This window comes from Kwoniella shivajii, chromosome 6 (genome assembly GCF_035658355.1).
Source record: "Kwoniella shivajii chromosome 6, complete sequence".
NCBI lineage: Eukaryota > Fungi > Basidiomycota > Tremellomycetes > Tremellales > Cryptococcaceae > Kwoniella > Kwoniella shivajii.
Window position 1 is genome coordinate 892653 of NC_085913.1, and position 25064 is coordinate 917716.

The window sequence follows — 25064 nt, forward strand, 5'->3', positions numbered from 1 at the left end:
GGGAAAACAAAGTGGAGGAGAACACCAACGAACGACGATGATTGTTAGTCATCATGATTCTTGGCTCTTCTCTTTCAACTCCCTGCTTGCCAAAGTAAAATAACCAAGCATAGGATCAGTCAGGATGGCAATACCGAACAACTCATCAGATCCAGATGTATCGACTCAGCCTCGCAGAACCACCAAAGAGACACACCCGAATCTACCACCTGGTTTAATCTTGGATGAAAATGGTAAAGTCTGTAAAGTCTGTAACTCATGGCAAGATTTCGCAAAAATCAAGAAAAAGCAGTCGGCTCCAGGATCTGGAGATGGGAAAGGGAGGAATGTACTTTTAGGAGGAGCTGGAATGGGTGGCTTCGCATCTTTATTATCAAACTCAAATACGACATCCAACCCGGCTTTTACTTCAAAAGCAGACAAGGAGGTTGTACTCGATCGAAAAGACTGTCCACCAGATACAGCTGCTTTAGGTAGGTCTACATGGACATTCTTACATACAACAGCAGCGTATTATCCTTTACAAGCAAATTCAAATCAACAATTCCAAATGACCAGTCTCCTATCTTCTCTATCGATTTTCTATCCATGTAACTGGTGTGCAACCGATTTTCAGAAAGATATAAGGAAGAACCCACCCGATGTATCTGGAAGAGAAGGTTTGATGAGATGGTTATGCGAAAGACATAATGAAGTGAATCAGAAATTGGGTAAAATTACTTTTGATTGTGGGATCAAGAATTTAGATGAGAGATGGAAAGATGGTCCGGAAGATGGAAGGTGCGATTGATGGTTTGGTCGTCAGCAGGGAAGGAAGAATTGGATAAAGACGCATAGAATGAGGAATTTGTTGTTAACTTGTAATATAACTACACTATGCATACACAACCACTCTTGTAAGTACAAAATGTAAAACATCTACAAGGGTCTAAACAAAACCTAGTTGTCTCATCCATTGTTTCTGCTGCCATCCCAGTAAGATCGGTATCATATCTGATAGTCCAAATTCAGGCCAGTATGTCTTGACAAAGTGCAGTTGTGTGTCTTCAGACGCCTAGTTTCGAGTGTGAATATGAGCGAATCATCCCTCTGGGAGTACATTTACATTCGATAGATAGTTCTGACTCACTTGCCACATCATGAAATCGCTTAATCGTTTGACATCGGAAGTCCTAACTAATATATCCAATTTTCCGGCTTCTTCAGGTCTTTTGAATAGCTTTGGATTCACTTGTGATATAGCTTTAGACGTTCCTAATCTATCAAAGACATCTTGAGAGGTGATACCGCTGTACGTTATACGATTAGCTTCGTAAATATATAAACGCTGGAACGATCAAGTCTACTCACTGGGGAACCAATTCACCGTCATATACAGCTTGAACAGTCCCTTTCGTTGCTGAAGCTATCTCGTCTCTTGAAGCATAAGGACTGCATACGTTCAGCACTCCGCTATGGACCTGTGTCAGCCGTGGTCATTTGTAAAAGGTGGTGCGAGCTCACTTCTTATGATGAGAAGTCATTTCTTCCATTTCTTTGATAGCTTCTTGGACGTCCATGGGGAACAGTGAAGTCTGACCTATAAATCGGATTTTGACTCCGTATTCTTCTAGCAGCTCCCTGTAGTCCATACAGCTGTTCAATACAATTTTTTGTTGAGGTTATCGACGTGAAATATCACTGACCCATGTTGACATAACTCAGCCAATCTATCTTTCGCTAATCTCATCAAAGCTGAGACTTCATTTTCTGATCTGTTGAAGTTATCTATAGCAAACGCGTAGACTGACACTACTCGTATACGAAGTCGAAGACAAATTTCCAGCGTCTGCAGTCAAATGTCACACTCGTGAGCTTCGACTCTTGTTGTTTCGTCGAATACAGCTTAGTCCCTTGGATTGTTCTACTACTCACCCTCTTCAAAGCTGTGAAACCCTCCCCATGACCCTCGGATACTTTCTTTCCCAAAACTCGGGCATACCTCCTATTGCCGTCCATCACAAATCCTATATGTTGCGGTATGGGGCCAAGCGAGATTAGGAAGAGCAGGACGGTGGTGGCTACCGAGAAGAGAAAGTGGACTATCGATTTGATGAGTGGTGGGCGTGCCATTTTGTAATACCTAGCCGAAATGACGGGGGCGAGGGTCAATGGAGAGCGAGGCGCCGGGATGGAGGGGAGAAAGGTGTCAGAAAACTATCTTCACTCTGCTCGACATGTCTGCGTTTATTTATCCCATCTCTTTCTTCTTTTTTGACATCTTTGACAAAGGGAATTTCAAAGGAAATCACGACGTGGAACTTTTGCGGTGCTTGGTTTCCTCCACGTGGAATGAGTATCATGAGAAAGTCAAACCCCCACCTTACGCCTGTCTCCAATGGTTTCTGACAGAAAACACGAAGAGGCGCAGTTGGGACTGGGGAAAGATGCTGTCAATATGAACTGACCTTCGTGCTCACGGCCTATGCATGTTTTATCAACGATTTGTGTTCGATCTACGGACAATCAAGGTAATTCCTGCCATTTCCTCAGATAAATTGATCTAATCTTTCCTAGAACCATGACCTACTACACCCGCACCACTTGCTTTTTCCCATTGAGCGTCACCTTTGACTGTCCTGTTTCCCGTAGCTTGATCTTTGAGCTCTTTCGCTTTTTGTGTCAATCCCTTCTTGTCTTTCTTTCCACTACCTCCACCCCCTAAAGCCAATCCTAGGCCCACTACACCAGCTAAAACCCAAACTCCTCTTTTCTCTTCATCATTCAGATTCCGCTTCTCATACTTGTACTCTCCTTTGCTTTCCGCTTTGGGCAAATTGATTTCAGGTGCTTTGAAACCAATTGAAGACCATGCTCTTCCAGGTGCACCAATCACACTGGTCAAAGCTTCGGTGAAAGACGGAAGATCTTTGAGTGAAGGTGTTGAATCGGCTTCGAGCGAATGAGAATCGATCGATTCGTGAACACCATGAACTGGTCCTCCGGAAAGATGAGTCGATGCAGATGCGACGGTAAGTACCTTTGGTGCAGAAACGGAAGGTTCAGGAGAGGGGGCAGAGGTAGATGCGTAGTTGTCAGGTGTGGAAGGCTGCAAATTCAATTGTGTTAGTGGAAAATCACGATCAGTTGCGGGAGCAAGATCACAGGAAGCTCAAGGGGCGATGGCTTGATAAAAGGGAACTATACGGGCAATGAAGTGGGAAGGAGGACGACGGGAAGAACACGGCCAGCAGGGAAGGGACAGGAGAGCGGAGCGGATTGAAGGGGAGGGATCGGAGAGGGGGAGGGGTCAGTGGGAGACGGGGGCCTGGGCAGCAACACTTTGCGGAGTGAGACGCAGGAGAGGGAGAAGAGGCATGAGAAGAGTAAGGAAGACTGTGAAACGCTCCTTACGAGCAGGTGATAGAAAAACCGTCGACTCACGATGACTTGATCGATCTCTTCTGCAGCCTGACTTCTTGGGAATACCAGGTCCAGCTTCTCGCCTGAAGTGGTGGAAGCAACGTCACTCTGCGGCAGACCAGGTGCTACAGTAATTTTTTCAGGTTCAATTGGATCCACCTTCCTCGATTCTGTCGCTGGTGAAGAGACTAAAACCTCGGGTCCAGTAGTTCTCACACTTGGATCATCTTCACTTGCTGCCTTGGTAGGAGCGGTCTCTTTTTTTGACTTGGGAGGTTGGTATACCGATGCTGAAGTGGAAAGTGATCTTGTTCCGGTTACGTTGACATTTGGAAAAGGTGGTAATGGACCAAGCAGTGAGGAAGTCTCAGCTGATTCGAGTCTAGCTATCAATGTAGCTCTGTACCTGTTCGTCAGTCCACCTCTTCGACGAGGAAAAAGAGCGGAAACACATGGACTCACTTGTTACCTTGTTGAGATAAACCTCTTTTTTTGAGTTCAGTTTTGAGAGTGACAACAGTTTCAGACTTCCAATTTCGTTGGGAAGATAAAAGGACTGCAGAAGCTAACGACCGAGAACGAGGTCTACCTGGTGAAGCTATCTGTGGAGTGGGCAGCGAAGGTCTTAGAAGACCAGCTGAAAGTTTACGTCGAAGCATATTGCTTGTATGGTTGGTGAGTCTGTATATCATAAGAATGGAAGAGGGATGTGCTCAAGATCGTTGTCCTGATTTACACACTACTGTACAGCTAGGATGTGGAGCGATTGTTGATCTCTTGTTTTTTCCACCATGAAGAAAATGGTCCATCCCATGGGTTGATGATGCAACGCGGATTCAATCCTCTCCCACGTGGAGTGGTTCTTTACGGAGACCCGCGTACGTGTTTAAGCGTTTGAACACACCTCATTCATGCACATCAATGACGGGAAAAGGTTCTTCGCTAATATAGTAAACAAAGATTATGCAAATCGGGGTGTCGACTGGACATCTGGATCCAATGATTATCGCAATTCCTGCGAGCGTCACCGGCGATAGTGCACTTTGCATCATGACATACTTTTCCCAGCGTCGAACTGGAAGATATTCAGCTCGTGAAACCGATCTCCGCACCTGATCTCTGTGAGCAAATACCTGACAAGATCGTATAATGTCAACGATACGTCCGAGTTGGAAGGGAGAAGGTATCTCACAGATATGTCAAAAGAGAAAGGCTGTCTGATGCGAGAAATCGGGACTAACGAGACCTGCCTTTTACTGAGAAGCGAGAAGATTATCGCGTCATAGACATTGACAATGCTCTGACAGACACGAGTCTTGAAAATCCTCGTCATCGACCATCATGGTAATAGGGAGGAAAAAACACTCGCTGAGCGGAAAGTGGTGAATAAAGTGGCCATTCCCTGAATCTCAAAGTTGCGTTCATGCGTCTTCTGACGCTATAGCTCACCAACGCAAACTGACCATTTCATCCGTTGGATTGGGGATGACCTCGATGATTTGGTTGATGTCCACCATCCCTCCTCTGACTGGTATCAGAGATAAGACATTCACACGATGTTAGAAGCAGTGGGCAAGTACCCCTCAACCGCTTCGGGGACCTTGCTGTGCAGCTATGCTCGACCATAGCAACCGAAAGGCAGGCCGCACAGACCTAGATCTCTGATTTGGAATAACTCTGTCTTTCGTAAGTTAGCTAAATCATCTTCATACCCTTCTTCCAATCTAGCAGATTTGAAACCGAGCTCTACCGATGCGGCTAGCTGCTAAGTTTGCGATGATTGGTTGCCCCAGAACCCGCCAAGACTGGAGTTCTCGAGACCTGGAAGAACTCGCCATTCCACCTCAAGCCGCGAATCGACTTGCCGACAATGTCATTTATCCTCTCAGAGAACTGGCAGAAAGAACGCCGCCATCAACTCTGCCATTATACTACGATCGTTTCACCATTAGACATCGCACCGTCAAAGACATTCCCACGATCAAAGGCGTAAAAATCATCGATCGAGAACGACAGGTAATGCTGGCTTTGATGCTTCGAACAGTGAGTATTGTCACGATGATCATCAGCGGCTTGGGAAGGAAAATAATTGAGATACATATGATGATACTGTAACATGAATGTGGCAGGTGCTCCCTTTGAGCTCTTCTCACCCTCCATCCGATAAACGTGAACCATCACATTGCAAGCCTCCATATCCCGGTGTCAATCAACTGGAACCAAAGCTCACACTCATGTGTTTATACAACGGTTGTACATTGACTGTGGCAAACAATCTCTGGGGTCGCCGGAAGAAAGGCAGCCCTTCCTGTAATCTACTCACGGAGATGATGGGACTCTCGCTTGTTTCTTTTTGGGCGATGATGGCCACACGAGACGTGAAGTGGGTTGGAGTAATTACAAGAGCGGCTCTACAGCAAGAGCTATGTTCCAATGGCAAGGTTTGAGCTACGATGATTCTACGAAGATCAAAGACGATGATTGTAACTGGCGGACAAGGCTCAAAGACTGCCCTTGAACGATACCACTGGAAAGCTACTCACCATCCGCCATCCTGTCTGGACATGATACGGTGCTCTTCCACTTCGCCAGCATCTATGTACGCCGCGATCATATCTTCCTCTTTTTCAAAGCACATTTAATCGAGAGCATCCAGCGGAAAATAACATATCCATGAGGGTCAACTCGCCGTAAATCCATTCTTGGGGACAATCTTCACAGACAGAAATCCTTATTTTCTCGCTCGCTCATTAGATCCAGTACATTATCCCTCATATCCTTCCATCGATTAGATCACCAGCATGTCTGACACGCAAAAGGAAAGGTCACGTCGTGGTTTGACGTACAGGAACTTCAATCTTCTTCGCTTTTCGCATATGAAAAGCCTAGCCTCTGTCAACATTCACATGTCTGCTTCGAGTTTCCCCATCTACACGTCGTACGACCAGGATCACGTCCTATTCTCGTCGAGATCTGGTATATCGATAAAGGTCGCAACCACCTCGTTAATCTTCTTGTAGCAACTTGTTGCTACTTGGTTACGTGGACGTTGGGCATTGGGAGGTATATACTCTGTTTTTGCTGTTATAGTTTCTGTGATGCAGGCTTGATAGCGAGATCATACAGGTTACAATAAAAAGAAAAAAATATTTGGTTCCGAAGAACCACCTCTCCGCTCAGAGTTTGTCATCCTATTGGGGATTGGAAGATTAGTTACAAATTTCCAAATTTCACAAGCTAATGATGATCTCACCTTATGCAGGGCTAGATTTCGTAATGAATCACTCATTAGTAAGGGGCCAGTAGCTGATTAGAAATTGGACATACGCAATGCTAATCTTCTCTGTATCTGAAAGGAGGATTGCGATGTCAGAATTGTAATCAAACAACTGCAAACTCATTGAAACTCACCGTTCCAAATTTGTCTTATGCCCGGGTTGCCCCGGGCGAAATGTTAAAGGTCAAAGGCGAAAGTCAATGCCAGGTTTGCGGAACTGGGAGTTATGGAATCACCGAAAGCGTGGCGTCAGTCCGGGCTTATTTGGGCTTCCCTTTTGTTGCAAGGGCATCTGTGGGCCCCGATATATGCTCGGTCTCCGTTATACGCGCCAGGCGCACAAAGGTGGCGTCTTCTCTTCGTCTTGTCTAAATCGCCACGTCGATTATACATACACACATAGAAGATCACATGCAGGCGGATGTATCCTGCTATATCCCTGTCATGGCATAGCGGGTAGTGCACTCACTTACAAATAACGGCATATAGGGACATATTTGGATTGACAGGTTCCGGTATATCTGTTACTGTTTAAGAATGATGCTGACACCACAATCCCCTTTCAGATACCAGAGAAGATTAGCATTGCGTATGTCCAATTTCTAATCAGCTACTGGCCCCTTACTAATGAGTGATTCATTACGAAATCTAGCCCTGCATAAGGTGAGATCATCATTAGCTTGTGAAATTTGGAAATTTGTAACTAATCTTCCAATTTTCGGATACGATAAACTTCTGAGCGGAGAGGTGGTAATTTTTTCCGACCACGTACCGCGGTCAGTAAGTATGTGTACGTATGTATATTCTTATCAATCGGTACCGTTTCCTGGTCCTTATACATGAATATCTTGCGTCTATCTGATTGCTCCTTGAATCACCAGAATTCCGTAGAGGATTGCATATTCATGGGGTTCGGGTATGGAACTATGACTGTTCGGGCAATCCCTTGCACGATTACCTTTAGGCTCTGCCCCAATGCAGCCTTTACTCTGGAGCGCATGGATGAGGACATCTAGATTGAGTTTGCCCTGCTCGACTATGCTAGGAGCTTCTATTCATCAGACAGCTATAAATGCCCTTGCTGGGAATCCAAAAGTGTCGAGATGTCCCCAGGGGGAATGTGCAAACTTATTCCGCCAGATGTCAAATAGCAACTCTCCTTCGGACATATCGGCTCTGATGATGTGTTCATCTCAGATTCCAGAAATGTCATGATACTCCGCATCACCTGCATGTGTCGGTCGTCCAGAGTTGCGTTTTTCTACCGGCTGAGCTGATTTTCTTGGTTTGCCTGGAGAACGGCGAAAAATTGGCGGCGACAAATGAGTTTCTTGCGTTTGACACTCAAGTCTGTGTTTCACGAGTCCGATACTACTGGCGATATAAGTGTAAGATGTCTACTGCGTACACTATGATATAGTATATCGACACATGGTGTGTATTCGCATGAAAACCATTGCGAGTATCGGCTACGAAACAATATGTAGACCATTTGTTGACCCAAGTGAAGCAATCCGACCACCAAATGATCACGCCCGAGTCCATTCCGTTACCTGACAGTTGCTTCAACCATACCAATCGTTAAATTGTCAAATGTCATAGAAAGTGCATGAGATATATAAACAACAACAAGTGGCCCAACATACTACAAACAGCTCAAAAAGCTCTATAACATCTGAAATCTGCACTGTATATCACCCTCGACTAGACGAACAACTTCCTTCCGCTTTCCCACCAACCTTCCTTTGATCTGGATTAGCTACTTTCAGCTGTTCTTTCTTGATCACTTCCCACATCGTAGTAGGCCTTTTCTCTCCTGATCCTGATCCTGATCCCGACAAGTTTCTCTTTCCCATGATCGCTACTGTCGGAGTCAGCGATCTTCCCAGTGTCGGGGAATCCTGAAGGATAGTTCTCTTTTCCTTTGGTTTCGGAGTCGTTTCAGGCGATCTGAACGGATCTTCAGCTATGGAAGATGGTCGGTTTGATGATCCAGTGAAATCAGAAGACAATTTTCTATCTACCATTGGAGAATAATTTGACATTGGAGATAATAAGCTGAAAGGTGTTGATCCACCACGTTTGTTGATGGAATTGACGACATCTTTTACCGGTCTGCGATGTTGAACAAGAGGTGAGGGGATTGGTGAGCCAGAAGGAGGTAACGAAGATTCATCGATCGAGGGTGTGTTCAACGAGATGAATCTATCACGCGTCGGAGTTACAGGGAGTACTGATTGTATGTGGGGTCCCGTTCCACCATCATTGTCAATGAATCTTGGAGCTGGAGATAGACGAGGGCCAAACTCGTTGATTGGTAAGATAGGCGGTGAAGCGAAATCCGCACCGTTGAATACGATTTCTCCCGGAGTTTCAAATCCCATAGGTTGTCGACAATGTCCCGCTCCATTAGGTCGAGCAGGGAGAGAAGATACCTCAGATGGTAAAGGCGATAGAGAATCACTTTCTTCCGCTCTCATCACTGTGGTCTCGGAAACGTTTCTACTATGAATAGGAGATGAACGTTCGATGAGAGCTTGACTTTCCACTGACGAACTGGACATCTCCCTTTGAATGAGTACCATATCCCTCATTGATCTTGCTGAATTCAAAGAAGAGAGACTAGGTCCTTTACCTTGACTGGAGGGTAGCCCTAGAGTATCGGCTTTCCAGCTTGTAGGAGGATGATTGCTATTAGGTGAGATCGGTGAGGAGTTCAACTCATCATTAGAGATGACAGGCCATAATGTAGGTTGAGGTGCAGGATCTCGGATATCAAGTTCTTTCCGTGGAGGTGTTGGTTTGTTTGAAGAGAGAAGTGATGTGATACCACCAGCAGCCATTCGACGGAAGAAGGATTCACTTCTTTTGATAGGTACATAAGCTACTTCCGAAGGAGATACTAATGTTGGTGACTGAGAGTGTATGTAACGTGCTTCCGAAATAATTCCTTCTTCCGCATCGGATAAAGCGTTGGATTGACCCGATTTTCCAGAACGAGCGGAAACAGGCATAGAAGATTGTGAATACCTTTTACCATCCCCGGGCGGGACTAATAGCCCTGCCAAATCTAATGGATCGGATGGGGACAAACTTGGTAAATGATATTCCAATGATGGGTCGTGTGAAGAAGTTGATAATCTATTTCTGGAAACATCGGAATACGGATTTCTTGATAACTCTGAATGTGAGTTCCTCGATAAATCAGAATAAGGATTTGACATACTGACGATTTCGTCAAAAGTACCTAGATCACTTCTTGATTCGTGGGGAGTGGGTACAGGACCACCTCGAAGGGGAGGTAAGATCGGACCATCATCGAATGGATCTTCTTCATCTGATCGTCGGTTCAATAATGACTTTGCAGATTTCCAGTTTCTCTCACTTCCATCTGAATCCCAGACCCAATCTTCCTCTTCTTCCGCTCTTCCACTAGGACCAGCTTGGATTTCGTCCTCCTTCCTGAACATGTCGATTCTTGAATTCCGAATAATACTAGCTTGTCTAACAGGTTTCTCAGGAGAGTAGTACAGCGATTTTTCACGCTGAGGTCTAGGCCCAAGTAATCTGATACCATCTCCTATTCTTCTCGATGACTTTCTCAAAGGTCCACCTAGCTCCTCTGCTTGTTCATCATCTAATTCTGCATAAGGGTCCTCCTTCTTGCCACTGAATTTGCTAGAAATGCTATGCAAAGTCGCTCCGATAGCACCCATTCCTAAACCTATAGAAGCCCCCTTTTCTCTCAATCCCCAGACTTCATATCCACCTTCGATATACTTTTCCGTTGCAAGGTCCTCCATAAAGCCTTGCCCGCCTTTCTCTCTTGATCCATAAGGGCGAGACGGCGTCCGACCTCGTGGACCGTTACTTGGCCAATGGGAAGAGGCGACTTCGGATTGTCTCTGCTTTTGTTTCCGCTTGTACCTCCACAGGCATAAACCTAAGATCGCTGCCGCGAAAGCTAGTATACCAAGGATCAAGCCGATCCGGATAGGCGTAGTGAGAGGATGGCTATGCGCTCCTGCGTCGGTAGGCATGGAGGTAGGTGTGGAGGATGTAGATAACGAGGCTATATATTAAGACGATCAGCTACAGGTCTAATATGATGACGGCATATCGCAACGCACATGACGGGACATTCGCACTCGAGACTGTGGTACCCGATCCTGATGAAGATATCGCCTTTGTCCCAGGAATATATAAAGTAGAAGCACCGCTAATGATGGGCGACTTACCACCTGGGGACGTTGCTGTAGTTGATGTTGAAGTTGAAATAACAGGCGCAAAATCGCTCTTCCAGGAGTTCGAAGAGATGTCCCAGATATGGACGAAGGAATCAGCAGGTTTACCATCACTGTAGCCTAATCAGGTATCAGCTGTTGCGCAACGGAAAGAACGAACAGCATACCTCCAAAGATGACCACTTGGTTTCCACCGACTCCCACGGCTATGTGATCGTATCGCGCTCCTGGACCTGATAGTCTGGATGTCAGCTATAATAAGCATGCAGAGACATTCAATAACTCACTTGAATCACTAGTAGTGACCTGTTTCCAAGCACAATTACCCAAATCAAATTCCCATCCATCACCATACACTTCTCCCAAAGCGGCATCCGCACCTCCAAATAGAAAAGCTTTGTTTCCATCGTCATTCAAGACTACACTAGCACCCCTTCTGCCTTCTGGCACATTCCCACTCGTATGTATCGCAGTCCAAGTCGGAGATGAAGAGGAGGTGTCGAGAGAGTAGATAGTCGAGTATGATTGAAGTGCCGCTCCTCCCGTAACAGGAGACGTATAAGCTCCTCCCAGAGCTAATAGAGTGCCGTTTGGTAGAAGCATGGACGAGTGGTGATACAGTCCTATAGGAAGGCTAGGTAATGATGAGAAAGTAGTCGTGGACGAGTCATATATGTAGACTTCTGAAAATGTCGCTCCTGATCCGTCATCTTTCATTCCACCAGAGATATAGACTTTCCCATTCGCTGAGGAATCAGAATGATATATCCTTCGCATAGGTTGCCCATTCCCACTTGCTTGTCTTGTAAAGCTGGCTGTTGGTCCAGAAGGATTTATAGACGATATCCAAGACGAATCATAGCCCGTTTGCACAGGTTCACTTGTTCCTCCGTCGCCACCAAAATAAAGTAGCTGCCATGAACCATCGGAAGAAGAGAGAGCGCTGAGAGTATGCCATGCTGATGTGGGTGCAGAGGGAGTTTCGAGTGAAGTGATAGGCGCGTATGAGGATGCAAATCCGGAATCAAGAGGGAGAAGAAGGGTTTCACCAGTATTGGGAGAAGAAGAGTAAGTGTATAAAGAAGAAGGATCGGTTTTACCTCCTTGAATAACCAAAGTCGGAGGCGAAGGAATGTAAGCCGCTGCATGTCCCCATCTACATAAATGATGTGATCAGCAATACTGACCAACAAGTGACGAACGTAGAATTGTGAGACTTGCCTGGATATGACAGTACTCGTATCCATCGCTTGTGATATCTGAGCTGTCGATAGAACCACTAGGATTGCAATATCTCCTACATGTTGGACGATTCCTCTCATTTTGGGGAAACTTCGTTTCTTCCTTGTGTTCTCCTCCGTTCGACGAGTCATATCGAGAAATATAAGTACGCTGGATAGGGAAGACAGGTGGCTGAAGAATAATCGATCAACGTTAGTCGAGCTGAACAAAAGAAATAGAGGACTAATGGGACATTAAGAACATGAGTAGGCAATGATTCAACATAACGAAGGAGACATCGAGCGATAGGTTTAGCGATAATTACTGTTGTCAAGAAGGGGATGATTTGTGTAGAATGTCATTCAACATGACAATAGTCCCTACATGATTTCTGATTGAAGCAAAAGGAATGTCAGGAAGTCGGGTGGCATTTCGTCAGCCGAGAATGAAACATCGGTCCATCTTGCTTGATTTAGGGTTGTCCTGAGTATTTCTCACATGTTGTAAGAGCTACATTACCGTATGAGTCTCTAGATACTTCTGCTTCAATCTGATCTGCGGGTCGTAGCTGAACAAGTCAGAAGAAGAAGGATGTTGATCGTGAGGTTCAACATTGTTGATTCACCAATATTCCTCCGGTATCCTCTCAGGCACAGGATGAGACAGCCGGGGTGAACAACGCGACGACTGAATCGTGGTCGTCGGCGATAAGCTAGCTCACACGTTTCAACCGAAGGCTTTGCAGGTGCCACATTGCTCCGTTTCTAACCAGCATATCCGGCATTTCCCTAATCTCCGTCTGTCCCAACTTCATACCTTCACTGCACGAACGCTTTCCACCATGGTAAGGCAGATTTGCTACACGCAAGGAAACTTACAGTGCTGTTGCACGGTAGTGCTGTGTTGTGCTTGACTGATGGTTGGATTGGATTGCTACTACACCTGAATTCAACACTTTTAAAGGTTTTTATCGATCCTTCTTATTACATCCTTGGTAGGTTCAAGTAAAAGCTAACAAAGTGAGTACAATCATTCATGGTCGTTTACGAAGAGGAAGAGGATAAGATTGGGAGAAAGGTCACGAACGATGAAAGGATATACTTAGAAAGTGGAAATGGGGATATCATCAACATCGACATGACTCGACCTTCAGCAAATTTGCCGAATGTTTGCACGAGGCATATGGAGAAATGAAAGGGATTGTAGGAGAGGAATGGAATGCTTGAGACGAAACGCAGAATGAGGAGAACGCTGGAATACGGATGAATCATTTGCGGGTTGAAGGCTTGTATGCTGATGAAACGTTGCTCCTTCTGCAAATTTGATCCTTTTCCGACTCGCTCTTCACGACAACTCTTAAATCACTCTGTTATTTACCACCACCACGTTCGTTCTTTCCCAACAGATGGGTATCGATCTCCGTTACCACCACGTCAGAAAGGGAAACCGATCCGCTCCCAAGTCAGAGGATCCTTATCTCCTCTTACTTGTCAAGCTTTACAGATTCTTGGCCCGAAGGACTGACTCCAAGTTTAACCGAGTCATCCTCAAGAGACTGTTTATGAGCAAGGTGGGTTCTAGCATGTTGCGTTGAGAAAGGGAGAAAGTGCGGACATTAACTTTTTGTGATTGACTGATTGGAATAGATCAACCGACCCCCTATTTCCCTCTCCCGAATTGTCAAAGAGACCAAAAACTCCAACCCCGACAACTCCAAGACCATTGTTACCGTCGGTACCATCCTTGATGATGAACGACTTCCAGAGGTCCCAAAACTCACCATCGCCGCCCTTAAATTCTCCACCGCTGCCAGAGAGCGAATCGTAGCTGCTGGTGGTGAGGCTATCACCCTCGACCAACTCGCTACCCGAGCTCCTACCGGTTCAAACACTGTCCTCCTCAGAGGAAAGAGAAACGTCCGAGAAGCCGTTAAACACTTTGGTGGACCCCTCAAAGGTGGTAAACCTTTCGTCGCAAGCAAGGGAAGGAAGTTTGAGCAAGGTCGAGGTAGAAGAAAGGTGAGCTTCACGTTTCCCATTTGTCCAGCAGACAAAGCAACATTCGCTAAACTCATACATTCAATTAGTCCCGAGGTTTCAAGATCAAGTCTACCCACAAATAAACGTTTCGCTAGTTTGTACGAATGGTTTAGTTTTAGGGATTTGGATTTGGATCATGAACGGGAATTGGGAGAAAACGGCGACGACGATGAGATCAGTCGTCGTTGTTGGGATGTTACGTTTTCCTCATGCACCACATATCGACTGATACCAATACTGGCTGGTTCTCATTGCTGTTGGCGATAGTTCGGATGAGTGAGACGCGGTCAAAAAGCAAGTTTGGTGATACTTACACCGTCCTTAGCTTATTCCTCTGTAGACACAATGATTCACCTTCGTTGCGGTGAAATCGCCGTGACTTGCGCCTCATCGCATTCTGTCAGCATTACACGGCTCATAATTGCTTCTCATGATTTTGAACACGGGGACTTTTTGATCATTCTACTCAATTTCAAGGTAGTTCATCGCGTTCGTCGGATGGAGGAGATCAGAGGCTCTCATTCTGTGACACCTTCGTCGCGGCGACTCTGCCCTGCTCCGCATCTTATGCTTCATCTGTGATAATTTCAACTCCGAAACATCGCTTCGACCCTCCCCCTACCCCCGCTCCCGCTTCTCCCTCCTTTTATCCTTTGTGAAAAAGTTTCATTCGTGCATTTCGCTATCATCTCAGTTCGGACAGATGCCTCCTAGATCAGATGCAACCTCGATGTACGATGTAGGATAAGAGCCAGATAGTTGTGAGCATTGTGAACACAATGAGTTCATGTCATCCGATAAAGCCAACAGAAATTGGTCAGATAAGGAAAGTATCTTCAAAAATTGCACGATTCAGGGTGAAAATGGACCCGGTGCGGTGAGGGGACGATAACCGACAAGGTTCATCGATTCGAATTATCATACATTTAAATTCGTAGCAATGCTCAAATTGTGAGATTCCCATCACTTTTTGATTTCTTTCATTGTCTCTACGCTCGCTATCACGAAAGAACAAGAAACAGAGTTGAATGCAAATGACATGACATACATACCAACGACTCCATCCACATCTTATACTCCAACATCATCATCATCATCATCGTCATCACCTACATATTCCTTTTCCCCTTCGAAGACTTATACATCTTCCCCCATTCGACATTCTCCTTTATCTCAACCACCTATATTAGCCAGTGCAAGAACTCCTTCGCCAAGTCATAATCATAGACATCGCTATGGACATGATGACATATCACACCCTATACCCACGCCCTCTCCCACTTCAAATAGGAGATTATCATCAAGATACAGTCGACAAGAATCCTTATCACCTTTAGATCAATCGTCATTAAACTCCCCCGCGTCCTCACCTACCAGATTAAAGCGCAATCCCCCCTCATCTCCTCAACCCACTGGTGATGAAACACCTTCACCACCCCTATCTCGCTCACATCCATTACTCGGGTCATATCATCTTTCTTTATTACATTCAAGGATGTCACACGCACATCAACCCCATTCACTCATTTCAGGATTTTCTTTACATATAAAAGGAATTGGTAAAGGCAAAAACTGTTTAAAAGAATTACGTTGTCCAAGTCATATTGAAATACCTTTTTCTGCTACTTACTATGATTTAGATAATCCCGAATCATCACCTACATCATCTCCTTCATCACATTCAAGTAGTAATTCAAGTAAATCTCCTTGGACAGGTAATATCGATCTTGAACAATATTACTTTACCACTTTCTCCCCACATTCACACGACCCAATTGAGACAGAAACTGTCTCCCCACCTTCTTTTCCTGGATATAGGATAGCTCCTCTTGGCCAATTACAAATTCTAATCAGAACGGAACAATCACCCATCAAGGTATTTTTGATACCGTACGATTTGAGAAAGATACCTCTAGGAGGTAGATTATTGGTCAGAGAGAAGACATATCGTCTTGGTGGTCGAAACGATCACAGGATATTGAAATATGCTATACAACTTCAATTCGTTTGTATACCTTCTCACACTCTTCACACTTCTCACGACTCACTTACTACTCGTCAACAAAGGGTCAATGAAGCATTCAACGGAGATCAGCACGGTCCTCCCTCTGGGTCAGGAGAGAAAGCATATTACGTTTCCAAGATGATGAAAGTTGTATTCGTATCTACTCCCCCTCATTCCACAGAAATCATGGACGTGGAACGTACGGATGAAATCATCGAACCGCCTTCCATCGCCCCGGAGGACTTGTCGCTGAGAACGAAGAAAGCAAGGAAAGGAAGTTTCGCTTTCTCACCTGGATCATTAGGTAAAAGAAGTGAAGAATGGGCAATGGTCAGAAACAAATGGATCGCCAAAGAGAGCATGAGAAATATACATCAAGAAGAATCAGGATCAGAGTCTGATCAACAAAAAAGGAGTGATAGTACCTCTTCTAAGAGAGATTCAGATCTTTTGGTGATCGTGAAACCAAAGATGGATCGTCGACCATCACTCTTGACTACCACATTACCTTCATCTACCTCAGCCCAGTCAATAAACGCAGGTACAAATACAGCCACCGGCTTATCGCCTGTATCTATATTATCACCTTTGCCTGTTCGACCAGGAACATTATCGCGGTCAAGACCTTCCACGCCGACTTCACCCAGACCAATCTCACCTGGACCGCCGTTGATCTGGAGTCCAACGAGTCAGAGACGAATGAGACGAGAGGATGGTCTGGAGGAGGTTGAACTGAGTGAGAGATTGAGGAAAATGCATGTTGGAAAGGGGAGTGAGTGAGCAAAGGTAAAATGCCATGCAGAAGTGAAGGTGCGAGGAGATAGCGGAAGGGGTGTACAGATGCAGAAGAGACACGCCGCACAAGGAGAAGACGTAGTGTGTTACTACTGAGTTTGACGAAGATAACGATTTTTCAAGCTACCACTCATACTTTTTGTGCAATATTACCACCGTATGTATGTTGTAGCAATCTTATGTAACAGTTTGGATCCTGTAAATCGTGATATGGACACGTCGTAGATGACTCGCCATCAGCATTACCTATATGCAGGAGCGCACCATTGCTCTGCTCACCACATCGATATATTGCATAGCATCTGACACCATACAAGCTGGATGAACAGGCACTCTATTGGAGACCCCACATTCCTTGGCTTTTGTTTCTAGTAGTGGTGACGATGACATCCCCTCTTATATTGTTCAGGTACTCACTCCCCTTGTACATGTATATAAATCAACTACGGTGAGGTCATCGAATTCCACCTGGTGAAATAAGCTTACTCGTCGTTGCAACGTGTTGTGTATCGCGTGGTTATTATTCAGCTCACCTGATTTCTCATCAATACGTCATACTGTGCAATCCCGCAATGCCCCTTTGATTGTTCAGTAAGGGGGATAAGGATATCAATATTCTCATCCCAATAACCCTCCATTGACCACCTATCACTCCCACATCTGAAATATATACATATATATGAGTTATTTCCTAGATTCAATATTGGAAACAGTCACATCACATATACCACTCACCAGATCAAATTCATTTCAACCTCAACCTCATTCTCAACAACAAACAGATCAGATAAACGCAATGTCATCCGAAAGACAACCACTTTTGAGTGGCGCACAATTACCTGCAGGTCGAGATGTTCAAAATGCTTTACCTTCAAAAGGTCAAAGGATCAAAGTAGCTCAAGTCAGTGGTGCTTTAGGTGCAGGCAAACTACCGTGAGTGGCCCTGCGCACCCATCATTCGCTATTGCCGCTATTCGTTCTGCTGACTTTAACACCCATCAATTCCCCCTGATAGTTCTCAAAGCCAAGTATCTAAAATGATCCAAACCGTTCTCGACTCTGATACGCTCAAAGCTACCGGTGGACCAAACTCACGAACTGCCCGTCTTGGTGCTGAAGGTTCTAGAGTACTGGAAAACCTTAAAGACGTCTTGAAAGCTACCAAGGCATGGGGTGAAGCTAAGAACGATGACGATTTATTACAAAATTTCTTCGTGAGTCATCTACCTTCAATTCCAACCAAACAGCAAACTAACAAATTCACATGTCAATAGTACAACGCTGCCACTGCCGATGTTGACGTTGATGTTTCAACCGCCAACGGACCATCCAAAAAGGAACTGTCAAAAGATGGTCAACGAGCCATCGAATCCTTCCGAACTATCGCCTCATTAATTGCAACAAACGACACCTTCCGACAACTCGGATCCGATCTCATCTTCCTCACCAGAGATATCTTCGCTGACGCAGCTTCAGTCGCTGCCGATAACGCCAAACAAGCAGCAGAGAAAAGTCGACCCTCTCAAAAAGAAAGAGAACAAGGATTTGATTTCAACGGAGCGAAAAACAAGGGTAAAGCAACTTCCAAAGGCTTGGCGACGGGTAAATTACAAGGTGAAGTAAGAGAAAGTATCTGGGATGAAGTCGAAAATGCAAAATCATATTTCGATGAAAAACTTCCAGAAGGTGAAGAAGCAAGGGATCAACTTGTTCAAAGACTTCAACAAGTAGTCACTCAAGCTCAATCAAATCCTCAGTATAGAAGAGCCCTCACCACCATTGTTGATCTGTTCAAGAAATACGCTCATAAAGCTGAAGATGCTTTGGATGAGACTAAGAAGAACAGTGATATCGATGATGAAGATGAAAAAGTTCAACAAGCAGGTAGAGATTTGAAAGCTTTCGTTGAAAAGGTATCGAATAAAAGCTTAGACGATGTCATCAACGCTTCTCAAAAGGTAAGTGTATCCATGTGAAATGTTGATCATAGCTCACCAGATTGTTTATTAGGCTGCCGAAGACGTCAAGAACGACGAGAAACTATCAGCTTACTTTAACGAGCTTGGACAATTCTTTGACCGACTCTTGTATCAACCCGGATACGTCGTCTCTCAACGAGCTTACCGAAAAGCCACTTCTTTATACGACGACGGTCAATCTTTGATCGCTGAAAATCCTACATGGAAAAAAGATGCTCAAGAATTGCAAGACCAACTCGAGTCTGTCGTCAATGGAATCACCAACGACGGACCCACAAACAAACTCGTCCAGTCTATCGATGCTTTAGGAGACTCGCTTGCTTCAGCTGGCAAAGTTGGCGTCGGTGCACTCAAAGCCGAAGGTCAAGGATTGTATAGAGATTTCATCGATGTCATCGTCCCTAGATTAATCACTTTAGTCAAAGAAATCCCCGTTCCAAGAGTTGAATACAAGTCCGAAGGTGAGACCATTCCCCTGTTGCTGCACGGAGTTCGCTAACGTATCGACTCCATAGATGTCGACCTTGTCATCGACGACATCAAACTCGAATCCCTCTCATTCATCCCTGATTCCATCAGGTTTATCCAACACAACGATCTTCGCTTCACCCAAGGATACGCTACTTGTGAGTGCTGAAGCCCTTTCTATGCATACAGAATTCTGCGCTAACTTCCACCCAGATGCATCTGAATACGATGCCTCTGTCCGACTCCGTGTCCAAGGTCTTCACTTTGAAGCTTCCAACATTGCCTTCTGGGTAAACCTCAAGACTGGATTCATGCCCTTTGAGGATTCCGGTGTGCTTGACATCAAATTCGGACCTCAAGGCATCAACTTTGATGTAACTCTTGAGAACGCCGCTGAAGAAGACCAAGAGACATTCTTTGTTGTCAAAGATGTACAAGTTTGGATTTCTGGCTTCGACTTTGAAATCAGAAAAAACAACAAATGGTTAGCTGTGTGGTTTGCCAAACCCGTCATCAAGGCTTTCGTAAAGGTAAGTGAAGAAGTCTACTGAGTCCGGAGGTGCGTAGCTGACAACTCATTCCACATCCAGCGAAACCTCACTCACGCTCTTGAAGCTCAAATCGCCGAATACCTCCGACAAGCTGATTTCAAACTCTATGGTCTTCAACAACGTGCCATCGCAGCCACCAACGCCAAACCCACCGCTGCCAACTTTATCAACGCTGTATTCAGTGATTCCATCTTCCCTCAAACCTCGGCTTCTGGACCTGTCACCGTGGGATCCAAGGGTGTTGTCAAATATGGCAAGAGAGGAGAATACGTCTTGCACATTGGTGTTGACGAGGATGTGGGTTTTTCTTCCTGGTACTGGTTGCTTCGCACACTGACGTCAACACTTCATATAGCTCTTCCCCAACAAACCACCTTCTTACGTATCCAACACTCAAAGGCAGAAACTCAAGGCCGCTGCTTCATCCACCTCCAACCGAGCCGTTGGATCAGCCGATCAGTTCAAAGCTAAAGGTAAACAAGCTGCCGATCAAGCCAAGAAGGAAGGTGATGACCTTACTTCTAAAGCCAAAGAACAAAAGAAGAGAGAAGAGAAGAGCGAGGGTTGGAGAAGTGACGCTTTTGATATCTAGGACTTTTCAGCGTTCTGTGTTGGATTACATCATGAGTATCGAAAGAAGTGAATCGCATGTTTTTGTTATATACCCTCAACTTGTTAATGTAGCTAGTTAGTTTTTGATATTGAAATTTCCGTACACGAATTGATGAAACCGAAAGATCTGCAAGCCAGAGAATCCTTTCGTGATATGCATTTGATCTTCACGTGAATCAGTCAACTACATGTAGCAGATAGGATTTTGTAATCAATTTGTAATATATTGCCACCTGCTTTAGTTCATTTGTAATTGGTATTAGAAATGGACTTACCGGAGATACTCGTGCAAAGTATAAGAAATAACGTCATGTTCATTCGTTGTGTATTCTTGCGATATGGAATATATGGCATCTTTACATGAAATATCAATTCATCAACTGAATACGGCTTAATCGCCATCACAGGTCGGAACGAGAGTATACCATCAATCTCGACTTGATTAACGTAGCTGGAGAATATACATTGACTGAGAAAGTGAACGGCGGAGTCTGTATAGATCTTTGCTACAGCTCGAGCATCAAATCGATCGTTGGACTTCAGTGATTTGTCATCAAGCAAGAAGGGGTTGATGATATTGCCCTCTAGCTAGGATAACAAACGATTTAGGGATTTTCGACAGGATTTCCCTCACTGTTTTGTTTATTCAACATCACACTCATTTATCTTACACAGTATGTCATCTACGATACCCAAAATGAAACTTGATTTACCACCTCCTTCAAGAATCATCACAACTTCACCTTCACCTTCTTCAACACCTAACATCTCCTATCCCAATGATCCAACTGGAAATACGAATACAAGCGTCAATCTGAATTCGGATTTGGACGACTCATCATCATCGTCGTTACTATTTACGACAAATCCAACATCAGCAAAATCCGCCTCTAGCTCGATCTCCAATTCCAAGTATACCAAGTCAATATCTGATTCAAGTTCAAAGTCGAATGGTAATTGTAATAGTTCAAGAAATTCAAATTCAATTTCAAATTCAAGTTCAAATCCAAGAGGTAATCCAAATTTATTAAACTTGAAATCGACTCCATCTGAATTAGATTTGTCGAAAACTCCACCGCCTAGATCATTCGCACCTTCTCCACCTATGAGTAGGACTCAAAGTGAAATTGATCTAAACGAATTAGGATCTGTAAATGGTGGAAGGTACGAGGATGAAAATGATCTAGGAAAATTAATGAGGACAGTGGATTTCGCTGCTCGTGTGAGTAGTCTGCGTCACTATCATTTGAATCACTCGCTGATCAATGTGTGGTTCCACTCGTACAGAAACATTCTTGTCAAAGGAGGAAAGACGTCGATCAGACTCCATAGTGAGTACACGCCCTTCAGCTGATGTCCCCTGATAAACCAACATGCTGACACTGTCCTTGATAGTATCAATCATCCTATCGTATGTTTCACCTCACACTCGTTAATCCTGGGAAATCCGTTTTTCGAATGCAGATCAAAGTCCAGCTTCCACACGTCAGTACTGACTTAGCTATCTCTCCATTTCTAGGCAGTCGCAAATTACCTTTCTTCAACGGGTGTTACAGATGTACGCGTGCTACAAGCTGCTGTCTTACATGACACAGTAGAGGATACGCACACCACAATTGGTCAGTCAACACCTTTTTGATATGAGACTGTCACACAAAAACTTCATGCGAGGATGGTCGCTAACATGAGTATGATCGCAGAGGAAATAGCTCAGCTGTTTGGGACGGATGTAGCACGCATCGTGGACGTAAGTAGACCGCTTTACCTGACTGTAAACGATAAAGTTGACATAGAACGTGTTCCTGGAAATAGGAATGTACAGACGATACTCTGCTTTCAGGACAACAGAGGAAGAATGAACAGCTTAGATCGGCGCCTTACAAGTCTAAAGAAGCTCATCAGGTGAAACTAGCAGAGTAAGTCGTCTCTCTGTCAACTCGTCGACTGTATCAAGGTGCAATCTTACTCAACTTGTACTGACACAAGAGTGTACCTAGCAAAATACATAATCTCGAATCAATACGTCGCTGTCCACCTGTAGGATGGGGTATCAAACGTATACAAGCTTATTTCATATGGGCCAAACAAGTCACTGATGGTGAGCTCATCCTTAAAGAGGCGTACATTGTATTTATGATGGCTGATTGAATGAAACAGTATGCGCCGCTTCTCACCCACCTCTCGCTGCCAAACTGCAGGAACTGTATGAGACGGCTTATACCAGAGTTGACGGTGTATATCATCCTTGTCATCCGGGAGTTTGTGGCCCATTGACAGAAGTGAGTACACATCTCTTGACTCACAAATAGCTGGGCTGACGTGCTTTCCGCAATTCGTAGCCTGAAAAGGAATTGGTCGATAGTCGATTACGAGAATTGAAAAAGGGAGATAAAGTCTGCCCTGCCCCTCTTTTCTTTTAAAGGACGCAGAACAATCAGGCTTTTATACGGTATCCCATTCCTGGGAATTACATAGAAAGTGTTTTAGACTAGATTATTTGATCAGATTAGTTGGTTTGAAAAAGGGTGGTGCGAGCCGGTTGTACATAGATTTAGATTTCATCCCTTCACATAGTAGCTAGTATTTATCCCCTGTATCCTAACTCATACTCTTGCATCGCATGGATCTTTTTATATCCCATACTGTTCCAAGCAAATATATCATGCTGTTGCCCATGCAGAAGAGAAAGCTTTTCCCTTGAGAGAGAACAGTTCAAAACGGTTAACGTGAGGAGCACTGCCACATTCGCGTTTTGCTGGTTCCACCTCACCACGTCACAACCACTTGACAGAGTCGCGTAAGAGAGAATGTATTGGTTACTGTTATTGTATCTCAGAAACCACAATAGGTCTTTGAATCACTATACAAACAAAGCATATTCAAGATGGAAGCAGACCCGTTGTATCACGTCAAGCAGCTGTTCTATCAAGGTGAGTATCGAAACGTGGACATCGACATGAATCACCTAGGTATAGAACGCTGATTATCTCTTTGAATTTGGTTCATAGCTTCATACAAGGGTCAGCGAGCTTCCCTTCTCGTGCCAAGTACCTGCGAGTAGTCCTAAGCTAATTTGAGAATATAGCTGCGATTCAAGAAGCTGCTTCACAATCACATACACCTTCTGACGACGTATCATCATTACATCGAGCGCTATACATTGCACGATCACATCTATCCTTGACACCCCCTTCGACATCATCAGCTCAATCCATCTTATCTCCATTCCTCTCGAGTGATTCGGCACCATTATCAGCTAAAGCAGTTGACGCATTCGCATCGTACCTTGCCGATGAGGAGAAAGAAGCTAAAGTAGATGAATTGAGAGATTTGGTTCTGGAAGTAGAAGGTAATGAAGATGAAATTGAAGAATCAACAGTAAGAGTAATAGCTTCAAGTGTTTTCATATTGCAAGGTGAAAACGAGGAAGCTGTAACTACATTAAATGAAGGTAGAGGAAAGGAGGATCTGGAATGGTGGGTCTTCGTGATACTCACTATCGTTTTATCCTGTGATGTTGTTTCGTGCCAGAATAGACGATATTTCCTGAATGAGTATATCGTCATGAATGATATATATATAATCACTGCATATATGTCATCTTCATCGACCCTGGAATTGTGCAGCTGATCATCAATTCAATGCACTACCAGCCTTGCTCTCCTTGTACAGCTTTTGCTCTCTCTTGATAGACGCGATCTGGCGCAAACAACTTACAACGTTGCCAAGAAAATTGGGAATGATTCAATATTTGTTCAAGCTATTGAGGCTTGGATCGGTTTAAAGACTGTGAGTATGACTCTATTGCTCGAGCGCCTCCGTTGAATGATTGGACACGTTCCAAGCGTCTTCCAGCTCGTTTCCAACCCTATTGGTCCGTCCATCGGCCTGACTAGTGAACGATAGGTGCTAAATGTGTATTATTGTTTTTTTAGGGCTCACGACCCCTTCATCAATCTTATTATTTCTACGAAGAACTCTATCAATTACCTTCGGGAAGGACACCACCTGTATTAGCATCTCACGCAGCTGCTCATCTATTACTGGGACACGTGGATGAGGCTAAAGCTGATATCGTCGAGGCTGCACAACGGGATGGTGGTGATAAAGAAGGGGATGTTTTGGCTGTTGGAACGACTTTAGGTATCGAAGGTTATGCCGAGTAAGTCTAGATCAACATGATACAATCAGATCTCTCCGTCCGCTCCCTGTCTACTTCCGCATTATAAAGATAGGAGCTGATTGATCTGTTTTTAACACACTACATTAGACAACTCGCTAGTAACGCTCCTCAACATCCATTCGCAATTGACTTGGCTGAAAAATCAAGACTTTTCGATGAAGCTGCTTCTAAATTCGCTATCACCGCCTAAAGGTCAAGTGGACACATAACCAAAGAACGATTGTAAAAATGATACAGACTAGATCATAGGTATGGATCTGACAAATGTGTATGAACGGTTTATTCTTT

The 25064-nt window shown here is 44.5% G+C and overlaps 9 protein-coding genes across 9 annotated transcripts; 6 read left to right on the forward strand and 3 right to left on the reverse strand.

Moving 5' to 3' along the window:
- Positions 1-124: 124 nt before the first annotated feature.
- On the forward strand, positions 125-790 carry IL334_004808 (uncharacterized protein; the record flags this gene model as incomplete). The annotated part of the gene is made up of 1 exon (XM_062936523.1): positions 125-790. One exon carries the CDS (start codon positions 125-127, stop codon positions 788-790), a length of 666 nt encoding a protein of 221 aa, XP_062792574.1.
- A 138-nt stretch (positions 791-928) lies between these two features.
- On the reverse strand, positions 929-2112 carry IL334_004809 (di-trans,poly-cis-decaprenylcistransferase; the record flags this gene model as incomplete). Its single annotated transcript, XM_062936524.1, has 6 exons — positions 929-1054; positions 1130-1289; positions 1351-1452; positions 1504-1620; positions 1686-1828; positions 1915-2112. 6 exons carry the CDS (start codon positions 2110-2112, stop codon positions 929-931), a joined length of 846 nt encoding a protein of 281 aa, XP_062792575.1.
- Positions 2113-2542: 430 nt separating this feature from the next.
- On the reverse strand, positions 2543-4061 carry IL334_004810 (uncharacterized protein; the record flags this gene model as incomplete). Its single annotated transcript, XM_062936525.1, has 3 exons — positions 2543-3088; positions 3424-3802; positions 3865-4061. 3 exons carry the CDS (start codon positions 4059-4061, stop codon positions 2543-2545), a joined length of 1122 nt encoding a protein of 373 aa, XP_062792576.1.
- Positions 4062-8373: 4312 nt separating this feature from the next.
- IL334_004811 (uncharacterized protein) lies at positions 8374-12245 on the reverse strand (the record flags this gene model as incomplete). Its single annotated transcript, XM_062936526.1, has 5 exons — positions 8374-10751; positions 10810-11043; positions 11091-11156; positions 11211-12079; positions 12145-12245. The coding sequence occupies 5 exons, from the start codon at positions 12243-12245 to the stop codon at positions 8374-8376; spliced, it is 3648 nt and encodes a 1215-aa protein (XP_062792577.1).
- A 1304-nt stretch (positions 12246-13549) lies between these two features.
- On the forward strand, positions 13550-14266 carry IL334_004812 (uncharacterized protein; the record flags this gene model as incomplete). The annotated part of the gene is made up of 3 exons (XM_062936527.1): positions 13550-13714; positions 13791-14162; positions 14231-14266. 3 exons carry the CDS (start codon positions 13550-13552, stop codon positions 14264-14266), a joined length of 573 nt encoding a protein of 190 aa, XP_062792578.1.
- Positions 14267-15222: 956 nt separating this feature from the next.
- IL334_004813 (uncharacterized protein) lies at positions 15223-16968 on the forward strand (the record flags this gene model as incomplete). The annotated part of the gene is made up of 1 exon (XM_062936528.1): positions 15223-16968. The coding sequence occupies one exon, from the start codon at positions 15223-15225 to the stop codon at positions 16966-16968; it is 1746 nt and encodes a 581-aa protein (XP_062792579.1).
- An 811-nt stretch (positions 16969-17779) lies between these two features.
- IL334_004814 (uncharacterized protein) lies at positions 17780-20573 on the forward strand (the record flags this gene model as incomplete). Its single annotated transcript, XM_062936529.1, has 8 exons — positions 17780-17916; positions 17999-18197; positions 18258-18941; positions 18994-19423; positions 19478-19588; positions 19644-19960; positions 20021-20278; positions 20337-20573. The coding sequence occupies 8 exons, from the start codon at positions 17780-17782 to the stop codon at positions 20571-20573; spliced, it is 2373 nt and encodes a 790-aa protein (XP_062792580.1).
- A 696-nt stretch (positions 20574-21269) lies between these two features.
- IL334_004815 (uncharacterized protein) lies at positions 21270-23013 on the forward strand (the record flags this gene model as incomplete). Its single annotated transcript, XM_062936530.1, has 9 exons — positions 21270-21815; positions 21881-21924; positions 21989-22004; positions 22113-22212; positions 22294-22340; positions 22406-22509; positions 22591-22691; positions 22751-22872; positions 22933-23013. The coding sequence occupies 9 exons, from the start codon at positions 21270-21272 to the stop codon at positions 23011-23013; spliced, it is 1161 nt and encodes a 386-aa protein (XP_062792581.1).
- A 464-nt stretch (positions 23014-23477) lies between these two features.
- On the forward strand, positions 23478-24966 carry IL334_004816 (uncharacterized protein; the record flags this gene model as incomplete). The annotated part of the gene is made up of 5 exons (XM_062936531.1): positions 23478-23523; positions 23679-24069; positions 24247-24382; positions 24529-24755; positions 24864-24966. 5 exons carry the CDS (start codon positions 23478-23480, stop codon positions 24964-24966), a joined length of 903 nt encoding a protein of 300 aa, XP_062792582.1.
- Positions 24967-25064: the final 98 nt, after the last annotated feature.